General features: G+C 39.0%; 1 protein-coding gene across 1 annotated transcript in view; it reads right to left on the bottom strand.

Moving 5' to 3' along the window:
• The window catches only part of PDE11A (phosphodiesterase 11A), a 402,070-nt gene that overhangs the window by 183,530 nt on the left and 198,874 nt on the right, over positions 1–19,666 (bottom strand). Inside the window, exons 6-9 of the mRNA XM_020908326.2 lie at positions 17,933–18,065; positions 4,587–4,662; positions 1,919–1,986; positions 873–965 (exon numbers count right to left, since the gene is read on the bottom strand). Of these exons, the coding sequence (XP_020763985.2) occupies positions 873–965; positions 1,919–1,986; positions 4,587–4,662; positions 17,933–18,065 (370 nt within the window). The remainder of the gene's footprint in view (positions 1–872; positions 966–1,918; positions 1,987–4,586; positions 4,663–17,932; positions 18,066–19,666) is intronic.

The following is a 19,666-nucleotide window of genomic DNA, read 5'->3' as shown; positions in this document are numbered from 1 at the left end:
AAAATGAAAACACAACAACCCAAAACCTATGGGACACTGTAAAAGCAGTGCTAAGGGGAAGGTTCATAGCATTACAGGCCTACCTCAAGAAACAAGAAAAAAGTCAAATAAATAACCTAACTCTACACCTAAAGCAACTAGAGAAGGTAGAGCTATACTTTTAAAACTTAGTGGGTCTGAGAGGAGATGGAGTACAGGCCCGGGAAACAAGGCCAAGTTCCCATCTGGATGCTCATTTCTGTGGTGGGGAGCAGGGAGGGGCTTGCATGGTGACAAGATCAGTTTCTCCCATCTGCATCATACATTATCACAGTGGAGTTTTTTTCTTGCAGTAATAAAAGTTGTGAATTTCCACATTATCTATACATATTCAAAATACATTCTTAATACATTTTAAATCCTGACAAATTAATTCTGGATCATCCCTTTTAGTAAACCTAAAATTTTAAATCTGTACTTATAATAACTGTACACAGGTGATGCAATGGTAAAGAATAGGTAAAAAGTAGGAAATGTCAATGAACTCCAATATTCTTACCTGGAAAATTCCATGGACAGAGGAGCCTGGTGAGTTACAGTCTATGGGGTCGCCAAGAGTCAGACACAACTGACCACTCATGCGTTATACAACATATATGGCTGGGCTGCAGGGGATCTGTGATTATCCCTGAATTATAATCCCTGAAATTGTGCACATGTATATTTTTCTAGAGAGGGTCTGTAGCTTTTATCAAATTCAAATCTATGACACTAAAATTTGACCCCATAAAAAATAATTAAAAATTGAAAAGCTAAACTCTTTAACAAGGACTTTTTCCGCTCAAAGATTAGGGCTTTTAGCATAAGTTCTGACATAAATATATTGCACTTACATCAAGAGCCACAGACTGCTTGGCCCATGACTTCTTCACTTGATCATACATAATTGTATTGTTGATGCCAAGGCCACAAAAGATGACAAAAGCCTAGGAAAGAGAGAGTTCACTAATTAAAAATTGCAATAACTCATTGGCATAATCTAATATAAAAGTAGACAGGCATCAGGAATGGGCCTGAAAATATAATTTTATTGTACACAGAGGTAGGCCTTAGGGAAATATGTACAATAAAATTCTTAATTACTATTGTCATGTAACAGCTTTATTGCTCACACTGCACAAGAGAAAAATTATTAATTTAATGTTATTGTGAAGAAATAACTTTATACATTTAGAAACATATAGTCCGTTTAAACGCATTCTTACTTTATTTAGGTTGTGAACTGATTTTGGTCATTTCATTCCATTTAACCAAAATCAACCTCTTTCAAAAGCTAGGGTATAAAAGAGTTTGGTAAAGAAACCAAGTGATTGTATCCATAAGGTAAATGTTAACGGGATGGAGGAGGATTCAGATTTTGAAACAGTTAGTAAAGAAGCTCTGACGTATTCTCAGCTAGAGAAAAACAATCATGGGGTTTTCATGTTGGCTCCTGGTGCAGTCTACCAGGAAGCCTGTTCAAGGCTAGTCTCTCCAGCTGAGGGCAGACAGGAGTAAATAAATGGAAGCCTGGGAACAGAAGACAGGGGATGGCAGTGCACCTGGCAGAGCTGATTAGAGGCCTCAAGGCTGAACACACACGAACAAGAAAAAGATAAGACGATTTACACTTCAGAGAGAAGAAGAAGGCAATTCAGTTCCATAAAAAGCAATCAATTAGGATAAAAACAAAACCTGATTCATGAAAAAGAGAATCAAATCTTACCTAAACACGGATACATTCTTTAAATCTTCCTTTAAATTTCATCATGCTGTCAAAGTATAATGATTAAAAATTATCCATTAATAATTATTTATCCTTCCTGGTGTGGGCAAGCTATAACCAGGAGACTACTACTGACTCAGCTATAACCCCTGGTTCAGACATTTATTTTCTTACCTCGAAAAGTCGTTGATCATCATCATCGAAAGGTTTTCCATCGAGTCTATTTAACACTTGAGCCACTCCTGGGAGAAGAGGTTGGGAGATGTGGTCATTTTTGACACTGGACATCGTGTTCCTACAGTACAGTAAGATGACTCTGAAAGTGAAGTCGCTCAGTCGTGTCCAACTCTTTGCGACCCAATGGACTGTAGCCTACCAGTCTCCTCCGTCCTTGGGATTTTCCAGGCAAGAGTACTGGAGTGGGTTGCCATTTCCTTCTCAAGATGACTCTAGCCTCCTTTAAGTGCAGACACTCAGCTTAATCCCAGGTTGCTCTAACACCTGCTGCCTCTGTGAGAGCAGATATGAGATGTACAGGGATGCAGTCTATCTTCCAGCTCTGATATCCAGACCATGTCTCACTGAAGCCTGGAGTTCTACCAGGTATTAACCAGATTCCCAAAAAATGGTTTTCAAGATGACTGTGTACAATAATTGATATATCATGGTGTACACATATATACATATATATGCATGTGTGTGTGTGTGTGTGTGTGTGCTCAGTTGTGTCCGACTCTTTGTGGCCCCATGGACTGTAGCCTGCCAGACTCCTTTGTCTGTGGAATTTTCCAGGCAAGAATACTGGAGTGAGTTGCCATTTCCTTCTCCAGGGGAACTTCCTGACTCAGGGATCAAACCCACATCTCTTGTACCTCCTGCATTGGCAGGCAGATTCTTTACCACTGTATCTCCTGGAAGCCATATATAATTATATAAATGTACAAGTTTAAAAAAATATATAATTAAAATGTTTTCAGTTCTCTGAAGCATAGTGCTTGAATGAGGCAGCATGGCATAGTGATTAAGAACATAGGCTCTGGAGCTAAACAGCCTTGGTTTGAATTTCAACTCCATTGTTAGTAGTGTTACTGTGAGCACATTACCTAACTTAACACTGAATTTCTTCATTGGTAAAATGAGGATTAAAATGTTAACTATCTCAGTGGGTTATGAAGATTAAACAAAATAACATTTGAATAATGTTTGTAAAGCATATTGCTCCACATGGAAAGAACATTCAAGAAATGTTAAGAATTATGATACAGTTAACCTTCAAAGGAAGGCTAGTTTTGTTGCCTGCTACCAATGGGGCTAAACAATACAAAATTTAACTTATGTGGGTCTTCCTTCCAAAGTTCATGTCCAGAATTATACTAGATGTTTTGGGCATGACCCAGGGATCATGGTACTATCAAAGAAAACAAGTTTAACTAGAAAAATTCAACAATCTTGAAAACATTCCCTTGTGTCCCTGTGTATACACACACACACACACACACACACACACAACTGTAATTCTAAATGCTTTTATTTTTTAAAAACACCTGACTTCCCATCACGGAGTGATGCCATCATATGGTAGAAGACATGTATAATAAAATACAAAGCTTTTAGTGTGTAACAGGAAAACTACAGTCTTAGCTGTGAAAGAAAATAGATGTTTACACTTAAGAATGAAATGTAAGACTGCATGTGAGATTGCCGTTGGACATCTACAGATAATGTAAGCTGTTTCTCATGGACTTTCTCTTCTCATTAAATATATTCTGGGACTTCCCAAGGTGGTCCAGTGGTTAGGATTCCATGCTTCCACTGCAGAGGGAAGGGGTTCCCTCATATGGGAACTAAGATCCAGCATGCTACAGCACAGCCAAAATAAACAAGAAAACCTTAAATATATTTAAAACTTGACACATGATGTAATTTAATGCTTTGCTCTAGAGATTCAAATTCTCAAATCTTAGAATATACTTTATGTTAAAAATACTAATATTTTCTGCAAATTTAGAAAACTGATGAAAAAATTCTCTTAGAATTCAAGTGTTAATATTTATAGAAAACTAAATCCTTTGGTAAGTCCAATATCTTAGAGTTTAAGAGGCAGCCTTAGGGTGAAGCAAAGAGAGATAAATTTATATTAGTTCCCAAATGTATTAGTTACCTTATGTCTGTTAGAAGAAAGACACATTTTCATTATGTTTAAACAACTACTGTCTTCCCACTTTTTGACTTTAACTACTGACCCCTTCTTGCTTAACTTTAGGTTTGAGATTTTCCTGAATGAATTTTCGAGGGAAAGGAAAGGAGCAGGGAGAGAGAGAAAAATTGGAAACTGCTCTGGCCCACAATTTCCACATTCAGGGGAAAGGGTAACCTATCTTGGAACCATCGAGGCAGAAAGACACATTCAGTCTATGTCTAACAATGCTTCCTTTGCATTTATCCCATGTGTAAAAACATATAGATGTACTAGGATTAAGAAGCCTGAGTTTTATTTGGGATTCTGCTAATAACTCACTTTGTGACCTTATTCAAATATTTTCTCTCTGGGACTCAATTTCCACAGAGGAAGATAAAAGAGTTCAGTTAGCTGCTTTCTGAAATCCCTACCAACTTCAAAATGATTGGTTCTTATTTAAAGGAAAAAATATTTGTGCATTGTCCTGCTTAATGTTGATTCATCAGGAGTCTTCACTTGTGAGATTACACAAGACTATGAAACATAAGTTGATGAGTCCTGGACATGAAAAGGGGTACATTCAAAAAAACTATAGATATACTTTAAAGTAAATTGCATTTTTGTTTTAACAAAAGAAGTTTGATAATCTAGGTAATGTCTTACCAATTATTTGGTGGTTGCTGTTCCAAATAGGGACGCAGAGAACCGATCTTATGTGAAAACCAGATATCTGGTCAGCCTAGGACATATGAAAGTAATTAATTAAAATTAAATATTATCTACCCATTTCTGACATATGGCTTACCACTCTTCATAACAGGCATTTAAAAGTAACTTTTAAAAAGACATAATTTTAATGCATATACTTGCCTGTCTCTTTTCCAGTTAAAACATCACAATGTACATCCCAAAGAAATCAAGCCATAGCATTATTTATGCTAATGATGTACCGGATACAGCCTGAACATTACACTGGAGGAAGCTGATTAAGTAAATCACATCACAGTGGAATATTATCCATCTAATTAAAATCATGCTGTAGAAGAATATATATAAACAGGGAAACATTTAATATATTAAGTGCTACTGGTCTTAGTGCCTGTGGGTATATAAGTACATATTATGCACATTGGAAAATCCTGGAAAAATTATAAGCTTAATAGTTCCCCTTGAATTGTTTGTTTACAGAAGTGTTTGTTTCTTTGCTTTTAAAATAGGCTTTATTTGTAATAAAATAAAAAAAAAAAAACAAATAGGTTCATAACTAATGAGACCAAATACAGAGTTCCCAAATACTTTCCACTACCACATATACACATAGTGACACACCTCTCACTATCAACATCACTCACCAGAGTGGTACATTTGTTGCAACTGATGAACCCACACTGATTCATCATTATTACTCAAATTCCATAGTTTACATTAGGGTTCACGATCGAAGCTGTACATTCTATGTTTTAACAACTTTATAACGTCACATATCTACCATTATAGGATCATACGGTGTAACTTCACTGCCCTAAAAGTCCTCTGTATGCCACCTAGTCATCTACCCATCCCTCTGGCAATCACTGATCCTTTTTCCTTCTAGCTCTATTGAGGTATAATTGACAAAACTGTAACTTATTTAAAGTGTACAACATGATGATTTGATATATGTATATGCCGTGAAAGAACTCTTGCCTATGGGAGTTTTTTTTAACTACTGCTTCTATATTCTAAATTTTAGATAATGAATTACCTGTATACAAGAGAAATGGTTATTTTCTAAATAGAGCTAAAGGGGAACAATGGTGTCCAATGGTGCAGAACAGTCAAATAGGGTAAGTGCTGAAAATGGGCTACTGGCTTTAGTAACACAGAAGGATAGCTGATGGCAAATACAGTCAAGGGAAGAAGGAGTGGGATCAGGAACAGAAGTTAAGCGGTGAGTTCTGGAGGCGAGGAAGGCCACGCTGAGTGAGCAGAGCTAGAGTCCCGCGTGGGCTGAGCCCAGGAGGAGGGGAGAGGTGACTGAGAACGCTGAGAATGATTCTAGTCTTTCCCACCGTGGCTGAAGGAGAGAAGCGGTACAGCACTCACTGGCTATGAGAGCAGAGGAGAAGGGGTGGTGACGATGTGCTGGCTGATGAGCCCGACAGGACGGGAGAGGGGAAGGAAAAAGGATGACAGAGTGTGACGAGAGTGAGTTTTCTGATTCTAAGATCATTAAAGCAATTCCCTGGTTGTCTGTTTGTGGCTATGGCCATTGTTTCTGGAAGGTTAAGCTAATTTAGGTTAGGTTATATGACTACAGCTCCGGGAGTTGGAGATGGGCAGGGAACCCTGGCGTGCTGCAGTCCATGGGGTCGCAAAGAGTCGGACATGACTAAGCGACTGAACTGAACTGAACTGAACTGATATGACTACATGAGATAGGAAGGCCTGGGAGTGCCTCGCGATCCCTCGTAGGGATTGCAAGAGAAGGAGATGGGAGATGAAGCCCTCATAGAGGCACAAGATCTTGAAAAATGAATGCCGAACAGTGTAAGGAGGAAGAAGAAAGAATGGCGGAATCATCTCTGTGCATCAGGTAACCCGAGTCTGCAGATCGCATCAGTCAATGAGCTCAAAAATATCTGTTGGCCTCTCAGTCCCGACCAAGTCCCCAGAATTCGTCATGCCTCAATTTTCTCATCAATGTTTACCTTTTGCACACCAAACTATTAACACTTGTTATCTCCAGATGTTGGCATTAGAGCACCTTCTCATCATTTCTTCATTCTGCTTTTTCTTATTTTCCAGGTCATTTTATAAGAATATGTGTGTGAAAGGGCTTCAAACTGTGTAAGATGGTTTGTCATCAAAACAATATTACTAGTCAATATTACTAGTATTGAAAGAAAACACCTTTCCAGAAATATTTGCTCCATTGATCCACAGGGTCCCTGCTCCATCATTCTGAGATTAAAATCTACACCATTAGAATCTCAAATGTTAGGCCATGTGAGACTAAGTAGCCTTTCCAGGAGGCTAGCATTAAAATAAATATATTATCTAGGGATGCCTAGTTCTTTCCAATTAAAGATGCATATACCAAAATTTTTGCTTAGTCTCTGTCCTCACTGGGTCTTTCCAGTTAATGGATATAATTTAAGACTGTTTACCTCATGGAGCCATCAAAATATAGTCATATTTTCCAGACTCTCAAAGGCACTCAAAGGCACCCAAAGGCAATATTAAAAGAATTGGTGATAACATAATATTATTCATTACTGTATAATGTGTTTTCTTTCTCTAGAACGATATGTGCAACTTTAACAGTAATCTAAGGTAATATTTTACCCCTCAAATGCCAATCTACCAGTGGGAAATTCTGGCTCTAAGAGAAGTGAGGGAGATGTTCTGAATCTGTCCCCTGACTTCTCTGGAACAAAGGGACACTTCTTTACACCAACCTCATCTGCATGTAGGCTTCTAGAACACTGCCAACAAATGATTCCTTAAATTTCTGACAAAAGCACTCCTCAAAAATAGCCAACATTTGGGCTTAAAGCAGAGGCATCATATCCATCACTGATGCAGCAAAGTCTGTTTGACTTAGAACTATGGGACCCCATACTTAAAACTTCCCCATTGGATACCTTATTGAAGTCTCAGTAATCCTGCTGACTCTGCTTGTCCTCCTAGTCATCTGGAAATCCAGTATCCATTATCCAGTCTTCCCTACCAAACCCTACTCTCTGGAAAGGCTCTCGAACTGGTTTACACTAAGTATCAGTGACTGAGAGATTACTGGGAGCAAATACACGTTGGCAGATTCACAGAGCCCTGTCTCTTAATGCTTCCATTTTTGCACATTTCCTTTTGTAACAGAAGCATAACTGATAGACCAGAAGGCGTCATAAAGAATGAAAAAGGAGCTGTCCTGCCGGGCTAGCACTCAGTATCCCAGATTGCAGCAGTGCTTTGCTGTGAAGATCTGGCAGGTGAAAGGAGCTTTAATGCTCTAAGTCAAAAGATCTCAGAGCCTGAAGCCCCATTATCCTTAAGTGCTACATAGCAAGGGGAAGAACTATTGACTTTTCTATAACAGGCTTTAATACAAAAAAAAAAAAAAAAAAAAAAAAGAAAGAAAGAACTTTACAGGGAAGAACTGCATGAGACTGAAGAGTGACAGACTTAATATTCTGACACCTCAGATTTAACTGAGTAACTCTGGAGATCAGTTCCCCATGGCAGAGGAGAGCTGGGTGCTGATGGATTTTCCCCCACTCCTGACTCTGTAACACACAGACCACCAAACCATCCATGCAGAAGACTTGCCCTACTTCTTAGTTACTTTCTGCCATTCCCCTTGCTGAATGCTTTTCTTGTTTAAATGTTGGGTACAATTGTTCATTTTTGTTGCAGGCAGAAAACAAATTCTTCATGAAATGGCTCAGAAAACTCTTTACCCATAACTATACAAATGGAGGGAAATATTAAATTAAGCAAAGAGTAGTATACCTTATATTGACTAAATAATAGCTGGCTGTGCGTTAGTGTGCTTGTTTTAAGGTGTTCTTTTCATCTAGTATGAAAAAAAGGGCAGAAAGCTGCACAGATGATGTGCTAAAGTGCAACTAATTATTGGGAGTTGAGTTCGCAAGCACAATGCCTTCTAAAGGCAAGGCCAGAATAAATGTTTCATGGTGAAGGTATTTATAAATAGAGAATGTGTTTCAAGAAGCCACCTGATACAAGGGCAGGTCATCTGCAAATGGTTTGTATACATGCTGCTGGGACAGCCTCAGACAAGGATCTCAGAATAAAATCCAACCAAAACTCTGTGCTGGCAAGGGCAATGAAAAATAATGCCTCAAAGATACAGCAAGGCAAGTTAGTGTACTTAGATCTTGCATTATCTAAATTCTGGTTTTGAGTGGCAGTTTATAGTTTTTAGAAGGCTCACAATAGCCTGATAAAATATAATTTCACTAAAGATATAAAAGGTCTAATGCTTTTAAACATCTTTATAATTTTGCATGATTATAAAAATAATATATATATTTGTGAAAATTTTAAGTTAAAATCAAAAGCTATAATCTTGCCATCTCAAGAAATGGCAACTATTAACCATTTGGGATAAGTTCTTCTGGATCTTTTCCTGAAAATATCTAATATGTTACATATCTATTTATAACATATTCAATAATACATAATTATTAATAAATAACAGATAATATGTTCAACAATACTGAACAATATTCAACAATAATGCCTGTTAGTTTTTAGGGATACATCAGTGAGTAAAACCAACAAAATTCTTACCTTTACTGAGCTCACATTCTAGTGAGAGAAGACAGATGGTAAACAATACAAAAAATATATAAATAAATCATATGTGAGAAGATATTAAAATTATGGAGAAAAAGTAGAGCAGGATAAAAGGGATTAGAAACACAAGGGTGCCAGACCTTACTAACAGATAATATTTGAATAATGGCCATAAGAATAAGGCTGTGACCCATGCAGATATTGAAGGAAGAGTATTTTGGCAGAGGAGTAGTCAGTACAAAAACCCTGAGAGAGTGGCATGTTCTAGGAATAACCAGGAGACCAGCGTGGCTGGAGAAGTGTGAATGAGGTCTGGGGATAGATAATTAGGCAACACATTGTGTAAGGCATTATAAGACTCTGAAAGAATTGTGAATTTGGATTTTACTCTAGTGAAATAAGACCGTGAAGAGTTTGTGAGCAGAGTTGTGATACAGCATACTTAAAAACTTTAAACCTCTGGCTAATGTATTAAGAACAGGGTGTGGAGGGAAAGAGTGGAAGCCAAGCAATAGATTATGAAGTTACACCCTAGAAATAGTCCAGAGATGATGGTGGCCTGGATCTGGGTGGTAGCAGCTGAGTGTCACGAAGTGGAAGCAAGCTTGGAAGAAAAAAGATTGTGAGTTCTGTTTTGGACATGCTAAGTTTGAGGTGTCTTTTAGAGAAAAAAGAAATATATATATATATATATATATCCACATATATTATTCTATATATACTTTTTAAAAAGTATATTATTCTAAACTTACTTCTCTATGTTTGCTTTTGTTCTTGTGGACACTTTTCCATATCAGGACATACAGATTATTTCATGGGATACTTTGTATAGACTCAAGTTTAGTCTTTATTATGGTGTGGTAGGCAGGATTCTAAAGATGGCTGCTAAGATTCACACGTGCCCACTCTCCATTTTGTACAGATCTGGTATAATCCCCATTCCTCAAGTGTGGGTGGGCAGGACCTGGGAATATGACAGGACTGTCACTTCCCGGGTCATGTTATAAGGCAAAGGTGATGGCACAGCCATCTCTGTGAATACATAAGTCACTCCTGACATTATGTGAGCCTCTGTGAGAGCCAAAAGGAGTTCTTCCTCTTGGCTTTGAAGAAATTAGCTGCCATGTTGTGAGACGGCCATGTAGCTTGAACCTGAAGGCAAGCTCAGGGAGCAAGTAGAGACTTTCGGTCAGCAGTCAGTAAGAAAATGGGAACCTCAGTCTGAAACTGTAAGGAACTCAATTCTGCCAACAACCTGAACAGGCTTTGAAAAGAATGCCAGGATGAAGTGAGAATGCCACCTGGCCAGCTCCTGCTTTCCACCCCGTGAGACTCTAGCAGGGAAACCAATGATGCCATGCCAGAAACCATGAGATAATAAACAGATGTTTGCCTTAAGCTTCTACATTTGTAGTGATTTGTTACACAGCAAAAGAAAATTAACATACATGATATTCCTGTCAATGTCTTTAGAAGCCAAGCCTGAATACCCCCACCATGGAGCAAATGACTGATTAGACTACAAAACTCACTAGCATAATAACCCATGAAAATGAGTGTTTCTTGAGTCACTATTAGTAAATATAATCAGTTATACTTAATAGGTTTTTTTCTGTTTTTCTTTTTGAGGATTGCAGAACCTTATAATAGAACAAACATACAGTAATCTTCATAAGACTACAGAATTTAAATGCCAGAAATTTGATTCTGACTTGGTAACTATCTTATGTAACCATTCTGTCATAATTTTCCACACATAAATCAAAGAGTTTGGCCTTAAAACCAAGCATGCTATCGAGCCCAGCAGGCACCACTCTCAGGAGTCAGCTCAAACAGGCAGACCGAAGGCAAGTCCCTGCGCCTCGCTGGCTGAGCCGCTCTGTTCGCCACAAGGAGGGAGCTCCATGAAATATTTAAAACAGTCACAAAGAGAACACGCAGCAGGTGGACAACGATGATCACTTGCCCCACAGCCCTCACAGCAAGTGCCTGACAGCACCTGGGAGGAGGTTTACATCACATTAATGACATCCCTTTGTAGATTCTATCAAAAAGAGGACTGGTAATTTCACAACTGAGATTTCAAAATAGTGAAGACAAAGAGGGCTTCCCAAGTGGCACTAGCGGTAAAGAATCCACTTGCCAATCAGGAGACCTGGGTTCGATCCCTGGGTTGGGAAGATGCCCTGGAGGAGGGCATGGCAACCCACTCCAGTATTATTGCCTGGAGAATGCCATGGACAGAGGAGCCTGGCAGGCTACAGTCCGTGGGGTTGCAAAGAGTCAGATGTGACTAAAGCAACTTAGCACACAACAGGGGAAGACAAAGAAGTTAGAAATACAGTTCCTACTTTAACAGTACAGCTAAGGCAAACCTTGATGGAATAAATTCTCTGATTAGCCACTGGATTTTTGTTGTATGTTTTAAAGATTGGTGGGTTGCTTGGACCTGGACAGTGTAGCTAATTCCCCAAATTTGATCATCTCTTATGTGCATAGGTGGGCTTCCCTGGTTGCTCAGTGGTAAAGAATCCGCCTGCAATGCAGGAGATGCAGGTTTGTTCCCTGGGTCGGGAGGATCTCCTGGAGAAGGAAATGGGAACCCACTCCAATATTCTTGCTTGGGGAATCCCATGGACAGAGGAGCCTGGAAGGCTACAGATCATGGGGTCACAAAAGAGTTGGACATGACTTAGCAACTAAACAACAACAATGTTTATAGGTAGCCTGGCCCTGGATAACTGGCCGGCCACTCTTGTGAAGAGCCAGGGTCACATATGGTTGGTCCCCACGTGGGAGGATATGGTGAACATCCCCCCCAGGGGCCACAGAACATATGTCCAGCCTTGTACATCTTTGTAGCTAACACATGCTATTTTTCTTCTCTGGCCAGGCAGGTAAAGACCTGGCTTTCTCGAAGACCTACAAGTCATCAGATTATTGCCACCATCTCTTCTTTACTGCCAACGAACAATCATGCTTTATTCCTTTCTTTAGCTAGAGACTTTCCTCTTCCCCACTGTGTCTCTGGAGGAAGAGGACATTCATGTTGGTTTGTCCATGATTAAGGTCTGCTCATCTGTGGTTGCATGTAAAGATGTTCTCATTTAGAGAAAGGAGCTGCCTCCAGCACTCCCTCAGAACCAACAACCTAGTCCTCAACCAGATTAAAATCTTCACCTGACATTTAAATATTTATATAGTTACAGGACTATAACTATAAGCATGATTTATAAAACATTTATATAGAATTTTATATGCTACAATATGTATAAAAGTAGTATAAGCCTAAGACTACCCAGCTGGTGACTGGAGCAGATGGGACAAAAAGGTTGGTCTGCTGGCCACAAGTTCACGTCTCTGTGGAGAGAGAAATGACAGAGTGGTGACCCCGTTTTCCAGGCAGCCCCTGAGTAGCTGGTCCCCCCGAGACGCCACTTAGGGAGAGAGGAGTGAACTAGGTACCAGAAAGTTCACAGGCTGCTCTGTGCCCGATCTCAAGGAAGCTGTGTGGCCTGAGGCAAGTCACTTCAGCTCTCTGAGCCTCTGCTTCCTCACTTGTAAATTAAAGAAACCTCTAATATTTATATTAACTGCAAGTTGCTGTATGTACAGTCTGAAACCCCAGAAATAAGGCCAATCCACTAGGGGAGCTCTATTCCAGTTCACTACTCTCTAATGATTGGGGTCCTTATTCATGTTCAGTGAAAAGAATTCAAATGTCCAGGATTAGCCAGTGAGCCACTGAAAAATGTAGGATAGATACCAGTGCTCAGAATAAACTTATATTGAGAAAATCTGTAAGAAAAGGTAGGAAATGCTTTGAAAAGGATTCCCCATGAAACTTCTCTGCAAATTATCATTTTTGTTAACCAACTTCAAATTATTTGGGGAAGTCAGTAAGGTAGAGAATATAAAAGCACACGCTTTCTCCAGTGGAGATACCTACTAGAGATAATCCATTAATCCTATATTTAAAAAATGATTTCCTTATATTCTACCACTGATAAACAATGACTTCTTATAACTACTGGGAAAAACTATGGACCCGTGTACCAGACTTAAGAAGAGAGGACTCAAACCTTTGCAAGAAAATGGCACAGTTCTAAAAGGTACCCTCTGCCTCTAAGACAATCCTTTCACCTTCAGGTGAAAGGGTGAAACAATTCCATTTTGCCTTAGTATATTTTTACCTTGAGGAAAATACTATGTTAATGAAAGAAATTATCTGAGTTGATGGTCTTTATGTTATGATCTATACCATCTTACATCAGGCTTTGAAAGAAGGTTCATGCTTCTTAGCCTCTTGGGGGAGAGCACTGTGGTGACTCAGTCTGGAGTCTGTTTCATTCATCATTAACACAAGCAGTTGACACCCATCAGTGAAGCAAATATCCTTGAAAAGGGAGGAAGCCTAAGCAGATAAATAATTTTCTTTTCCTAGTATGATACATGATACACACACCATACACATACATTTGTAGGACAATCTATTTAGGCAGAATTCCCACTCTCTTTCACCACTATCTGCATTGATTAATTCTTTTCCAATTTTCCTCCTCCACATGAGAAAGGAAACATAAGGAAATTTTAAATTTCAGCACCACTCAAAGAGAACATGTAGAAATTATGATATATTACCAGATTTGCATTTAAAATTGGTGTTAGTTGTGTGGCAGATTGGCCAAGAAATAATGATGGTCTAGATACTTGCTTTATTTTATCATAGGGAAGAAAGTGATTTCACAAAATGGTCACTGCTTAACCTACCACAGTTTACTGTCTTCAGACACCATTGCTTCTAACTACTGGATCAGGGCATGAAATTTTTATGTTCAATCCCATAGAACTAACTGTTGCATTTCTGCTCAAGAGCCCAAATTGTTCTTTTTTGTAAATGAGCGAGCAGGCTGTCTTATATTGGAATGGGCTGTAAGTGATGAGGATAATGTAAATTGACAGTAAATCAGTAATCAGGAAGAGATGTGGTAAGAGTCTGCCTGTAGATATAAGGATATGGGATATTCAAGCTCATTGTATTGTATTAGCAAGAAGTATTCTTAAGATACTACTTGTTTTTTGCTACATATGCTGTTTTTCATAAGGAAAAAGGGCAATGATTGGGCAAGAACTTTTTATTCTCCAGTTAAATGTGAAGATTCTTGTAGCCTGTGACTGAGCAGGTCACTCTCCTAGGTACAGATGGTAGAAGAGCTCTTGCACATGTGTACTTGGACGTATGGACAGGAATGACTAAGAATGTAGTTATGTTATGCATGTAACATCATGTAAATGTCCATCAACACTATAGTGGATGAAGTGACACATTCATACAGTGGAATACATACCAGCACTGAAAACCAATGAATGAATTACAAGTGCTCATGATTCAGGAATTTATACTGAATTTGAAAAGGCAAGCCACAGAAGAAGATGTACAGCATAATTCAATTCATATAAAGTTCAGAGATGTGCAAAACATGTAATAACATGTAAAAAATGTAATATATTTGGCAGGGATTCAAACCTACATGATGAAACTATTGTTGTTTAGTTAGTTGTTAAGTCGTGTCCAACTCTTTTGTAACCCCATGGACTGTAGCCTGCCAAGCTTCTCTGTCCATGGGATTTCCCAGGCAAGAATACTGGAGTGGGTTGCTATTTCCTTCTCCAGGGGATCTTCCCAACCCAGAGATTGAACTCATGTCTCCTGCTTTGGCAGGCAGATTTTTATCACTGAGCCACCAGGAAGCCCCAATGAAAAGCAAAAAATTGTTAAATTAAATTAGGATAGTGGTTTACCTCTGTGTGGGGAATAAAGGAGACTGAATTAAGGAAGATCAATACAAGGATTCAGAAGCAATGATTGAGTTCTTTCTCTTAAATTGGGTGGTGGGCATTTACTCTATCATGTTTTATTGGGAAGATTCACCATGTTTTATTATATATATATTATATATTATTATATATAATATATATATTATTATACTTTTGCATATGTCTTATGAACCAACTTTTAAATGGTGTAAATATGTTGACTCTTTTTGCTTCCCCAGAATTTGACTTTTGGCCCAAAGCAAGAGCAGAATAAGAGCAATCCATGCCAAATTCGGCACTATAACAAATTATACCCCAAAGGGTAGGAATTGACCATCATCTCTTAACTATCTAATATAATATGTTGACTTCGTAACAATGAATGGGCAATTAATGTTTGTTTTTTTTTTCTGTAGTGAGCCTTTCAGTTTGTTCAGTACTACTGATGTTAATAATACTGAGATCATTTCTTCATAAAACTGTGTGTTTACAAATCTGCTGTTCAACATTCTGAAATCAAGAAGGAAAGAACCTTAGCAAAAGGCAAAACTTTAGAACATCAGTCCTAACCCAATCATAATGTTAATACAAATATTGATACCTTTAAATCATTTCTGCTCTGCTAGTCACAGAACCAAGGTTGGTGGTGTTTTACTTTATAGGAGGAGAACTAAAGAAGTTCTGGACTGTCTACTTTCCCAAGGAAGGTACCTCAAAGCTCAGAAATAATGTATCAGAAACTGAAGATAGCCAGGGGGTGGTTAGCACTGGGGTAGCTAAGGGAGCACACCGGAGACACCCAACCCAGACGGAGCTCACGAAAGGATGTCCAAGATACAGGCATCTCAGTTAGATGCTGGAGAATAAATAGGAAATACATAGAAGATGTGACCTGGGGGAAGAGAATTCTAGGCAGCTGTAGAAACATAAATCTCAGGAATTTAAGCTTTCCATGCCATGTTCGGTCGCTCAGGCGTGTCTGACTCTTTGCGACCGCATGGACTGTAGCCTGTCAGGCTTCTCTGTCCATGGGATTTCCCAGGCAAAAAGCCTGGAGTGGGTTACCAGGGATCGAACCCACATCTGCTGCTCCTGCATTGGTAGGTGGATTCCTTACCACTGTGCCACCTGGGAAGCCCATGAAGAGATTTGCAAAGATCTGAATGAAGTTATCAATTTGACCTGGATTCCAACCTCCCCACCATTGTTGCATCCCACTCCAGACACTGGGGACAGCATAGGGCAGGATTCAGAGGCTGGGCTTTGGAGTCTGAGAAACCAGGACTAAATCTCACTTCCAATTAAATGTTCAGTTATCATTACTGATCTAGTCTCTGTTCTTCAGCCACTGTGATCTTCCTAAAGTATAACTCCTTCTTCTCCCTCATTGATAACTTGACTACTGATTCCCTCTTGCCCATGATAAATACTCAAACTTCTTAACATGTCTTTCAAAGCCTCTGGATGATCTGGCCCCTGCTTTCTCCTCCCGCCTTATCTACCCGGCTTTCCAGCAACGTTAACTCATCTCTGTTCCCAGACTCCTCATGCTCTCAGCCTTGCCTGGAACACATATCTCATCACCATCGTCACCATAACACTCCTGCTACTATTCAGACCTTAGCTTGGTAACCTAGTAATTTAATCTGCTAATTTATTGAATACACACCACACATACACACGTGTGGAGACATTTTGTGAGTTCAAGTAAATTTATCTATATGACACCCTATACCACCTTAGAATTAAACTTCTGCCAAGTCAGAATCTACATTGTCTTAATATATTCTGCACATCAGTGCAATGCACACCTACATAATTGACTTTAAACAGTAACAGAAGCCAATGTACTATTTCTTGGGAGCAATCTTTTAAAATACAGTAGCTGTTCTAATATCTATTGGGAAATAATTATGTTATATACACATTTTTATTACTAACCATTTCATTGTTTAACATAAACTATGTTTAACACAAAATGTGCCTGAATATATTTAATTGCATGGGTTTAATTACATGTTTAATATAAAATGTTCCCCATAGTAAAAGAGCATCATGCTACAGAGTTAAGAGTGTCTTTGGCAGTTATGGGTGTTAACAGTGAAACACTGAATCTGAATGTCTTTCAACACCAAAACTGATTTAAAAAGTGATGCTGATTCATACAATGGAATACTTTGCAGCAGTGAAAATAAATGAATGAATTACACACGCGTGTGATTCAGGAACATACACTGAATGAAAAAGCAAGACAGAAGAATACACACAGTATAATTCAATTATATAAAGTTCAGAGGTGTGTAAAATGGAACAATGTAAGTGGCAGGGTCAGCTATATGCAGTGAAACTATATAGCCATTTTGTCACAAATCAGTGTAGAGAGAGGAAGACTTCCTGTCAAACACAGCATTTTACTCAGTTGTGTCCAACTCTTTGCAGCCCCATTGACGTTACAGCCCATGGAATTCTCCAGACTGGAATACTAGAGTGGGTAGCCTTTCCCTTCTCCAGAAGATCTTCGCAACCCAGGATCGAACCCAGGTCTCCGGCATTGCAGGTGGATTCTTTACCAGCTGAGCCACAAGGGAAGTACAAGAATACTGGAGTGGGCAGCCTATCCCTTCTCCAGTGGATCTTCCCCACCCAGGAATCCAGCCAGGGTCTCCTGCATTACAGGGGGGATTCTTTACCCACTGAGCCATGGGAGAAGCCTGTCAGTCAGCAGTAGGAGATGCAGAAAGTCAGATCACAGGGGAAAGATTCAGAAGAACTGCCAGTCAACTCAGGAGTTGCTGTGGATTTGTATGATGTTCCTTTGGGGCTCTGATCGGCAATGCATCCACAGGGTGACAATGGAGCCTTAAAAAATGCAACCAGAGGCCTCCTCTTACCTCGGCATCAAAGCGGGGATCCTGGTAGGCATCACTGATGTTCACTGGAAGGCCTGTGGAAGCCACCAGCTCGGCAACACTGTTATTTATTAGCCAGTCGGAGTACGATGATTTCTCCATGCTTTCTTTGAAACTATCAGAACACCAAGGCAGGCAGAAAGAAAAGAGAAAAACATCAGTTTACCTGAAAGCTAACCTGTAAAAGTACTCCCGTAGCAGGTACTATCCATCCTCATCAAGAAGGGGTATGTGACCTTAGTCACAGAACAATAGCAAGGTAATTAGCAGCAGCTATGTCAAAATGACTTACCTGCTATCTTGTAAAATAATCAGCTCCATGGGTAGAATTATAGATTCTTTACGATCCAGAGAACAACTCTAGGTTTTATTTAGTCCCCAAAGCAGGCAGAGGTAGAACAGATAATTGGAAATGACCAAAATTGACAATAAGATGCCAATGCCATGGCATAATAAATTACACTCACCCTCCTAAGCCCACACCTCTTAACAGAGCAGACTAGAAGCTTGATACTAGGGAAACTAAAGCCCAAGAATGAGGAAGAACTCAGAAATAAATTGAAAATTTACAAAAGTTTAAGTGTAGCAAACGAGCATGTCTAGACTCCATCTTAGTGTTCTGTAACCATTTTTTGTAGTTTCAGAGTATATTTCTTAACAAAAATACATTTCCTACTTACAAAATCTCACTGAGAAACATGTTTTAATTCTACCTTTGACATTAATAATTTAAAATACATCCATGTATGATTTTAACAAGGAATTTTATGTTAAATGATTTTGTTAACTTTCCCCTGTGCCCCTTTCACTACAAAGGTCAAATTTACACAAATGCCATAAGAATTAGTAAGATTCCCCACTTCATCCCTCCCTTCCATCATTTCTTCCTCCTGTACCCACTGAGCACTGCCAGGAGCTGCAGAAATGCAAACTGGAGTACTATTCAAATTAGCAATATCAAGGAAAATTTCCTGGAGGATGTTAGGTTTATGGCTTGGCCAGTGATAATTGAAATTATGTAAATGAATGTAAGTGTACAGGGCAATGCTTTTCAAACTACATTCTGTGGAACCCTGGGTTCCTGAAGATTTTAATGAGTGTACTATAGTAAGAATAATAACCCTATGGACTTTTTAATCTAAGCTGCAGTGTACATAAGAAAAACACTAAATTCTGTACATAGTCATTGTTACTATGCAATAATGAGTCTGTGTGGAATTTGTGCTGTACTGGGAATGCCAGGAACTAGCATGCAGAGTCCACTGGATACGTGAATGAGAGGGAAGCACAGACAGTATTTACCACCATTAATACATCTCATCTGTAATGACCGTTGGTCTGCATCTGATAAGTTCAACATGGATTTGTGATGCTTGTTATTCAGTCCTTATTGCATATTAGATGTTACTTGTACATAAACTTATTCCTTATGGATCTCTTGCCGAAAATGGAAGCATTAATAAAAAGAAGAGGTGAATTTCTCTGGTGGTGGCTAAATCAAAGAAGTAAAAAGACTGAGGACTTCAAAGGGAAGACAAGGTCTTTATTTTCCCAAACAAGCAAATGGACAACAAAAAAAGTCCACGTTCTATTTTCTGTTTATTATGCCCATGAGAAGTGAAATTTCACATTGTGCTGCAATGAAAGCAGAATACAGGAAGAAACATGAAAATGCACCTGATATAAGGATCCAATTTAATGAAGTCATTTGTCAGT

Source organism: Odocoileus virginianus, chromosome 13 (assembly GCF_023699985.2).
Source record: "Odocoileus virginianus isolate 20LAN1187 ecotype Illinois chromosome 13, Ovbor_1.2, whole genome shotgun sequence".
Classification (NCBI taxonomy): domain Eukaryota; kingdom Metazoa; phylum Chordata; class Mammalia; order Artiodactyla; family Cervidae; genus Odocoileus; species Odocoileus virginianus.
This window is presented reverse-complemented; position numbering and strand designations above follow the sequence as displayed.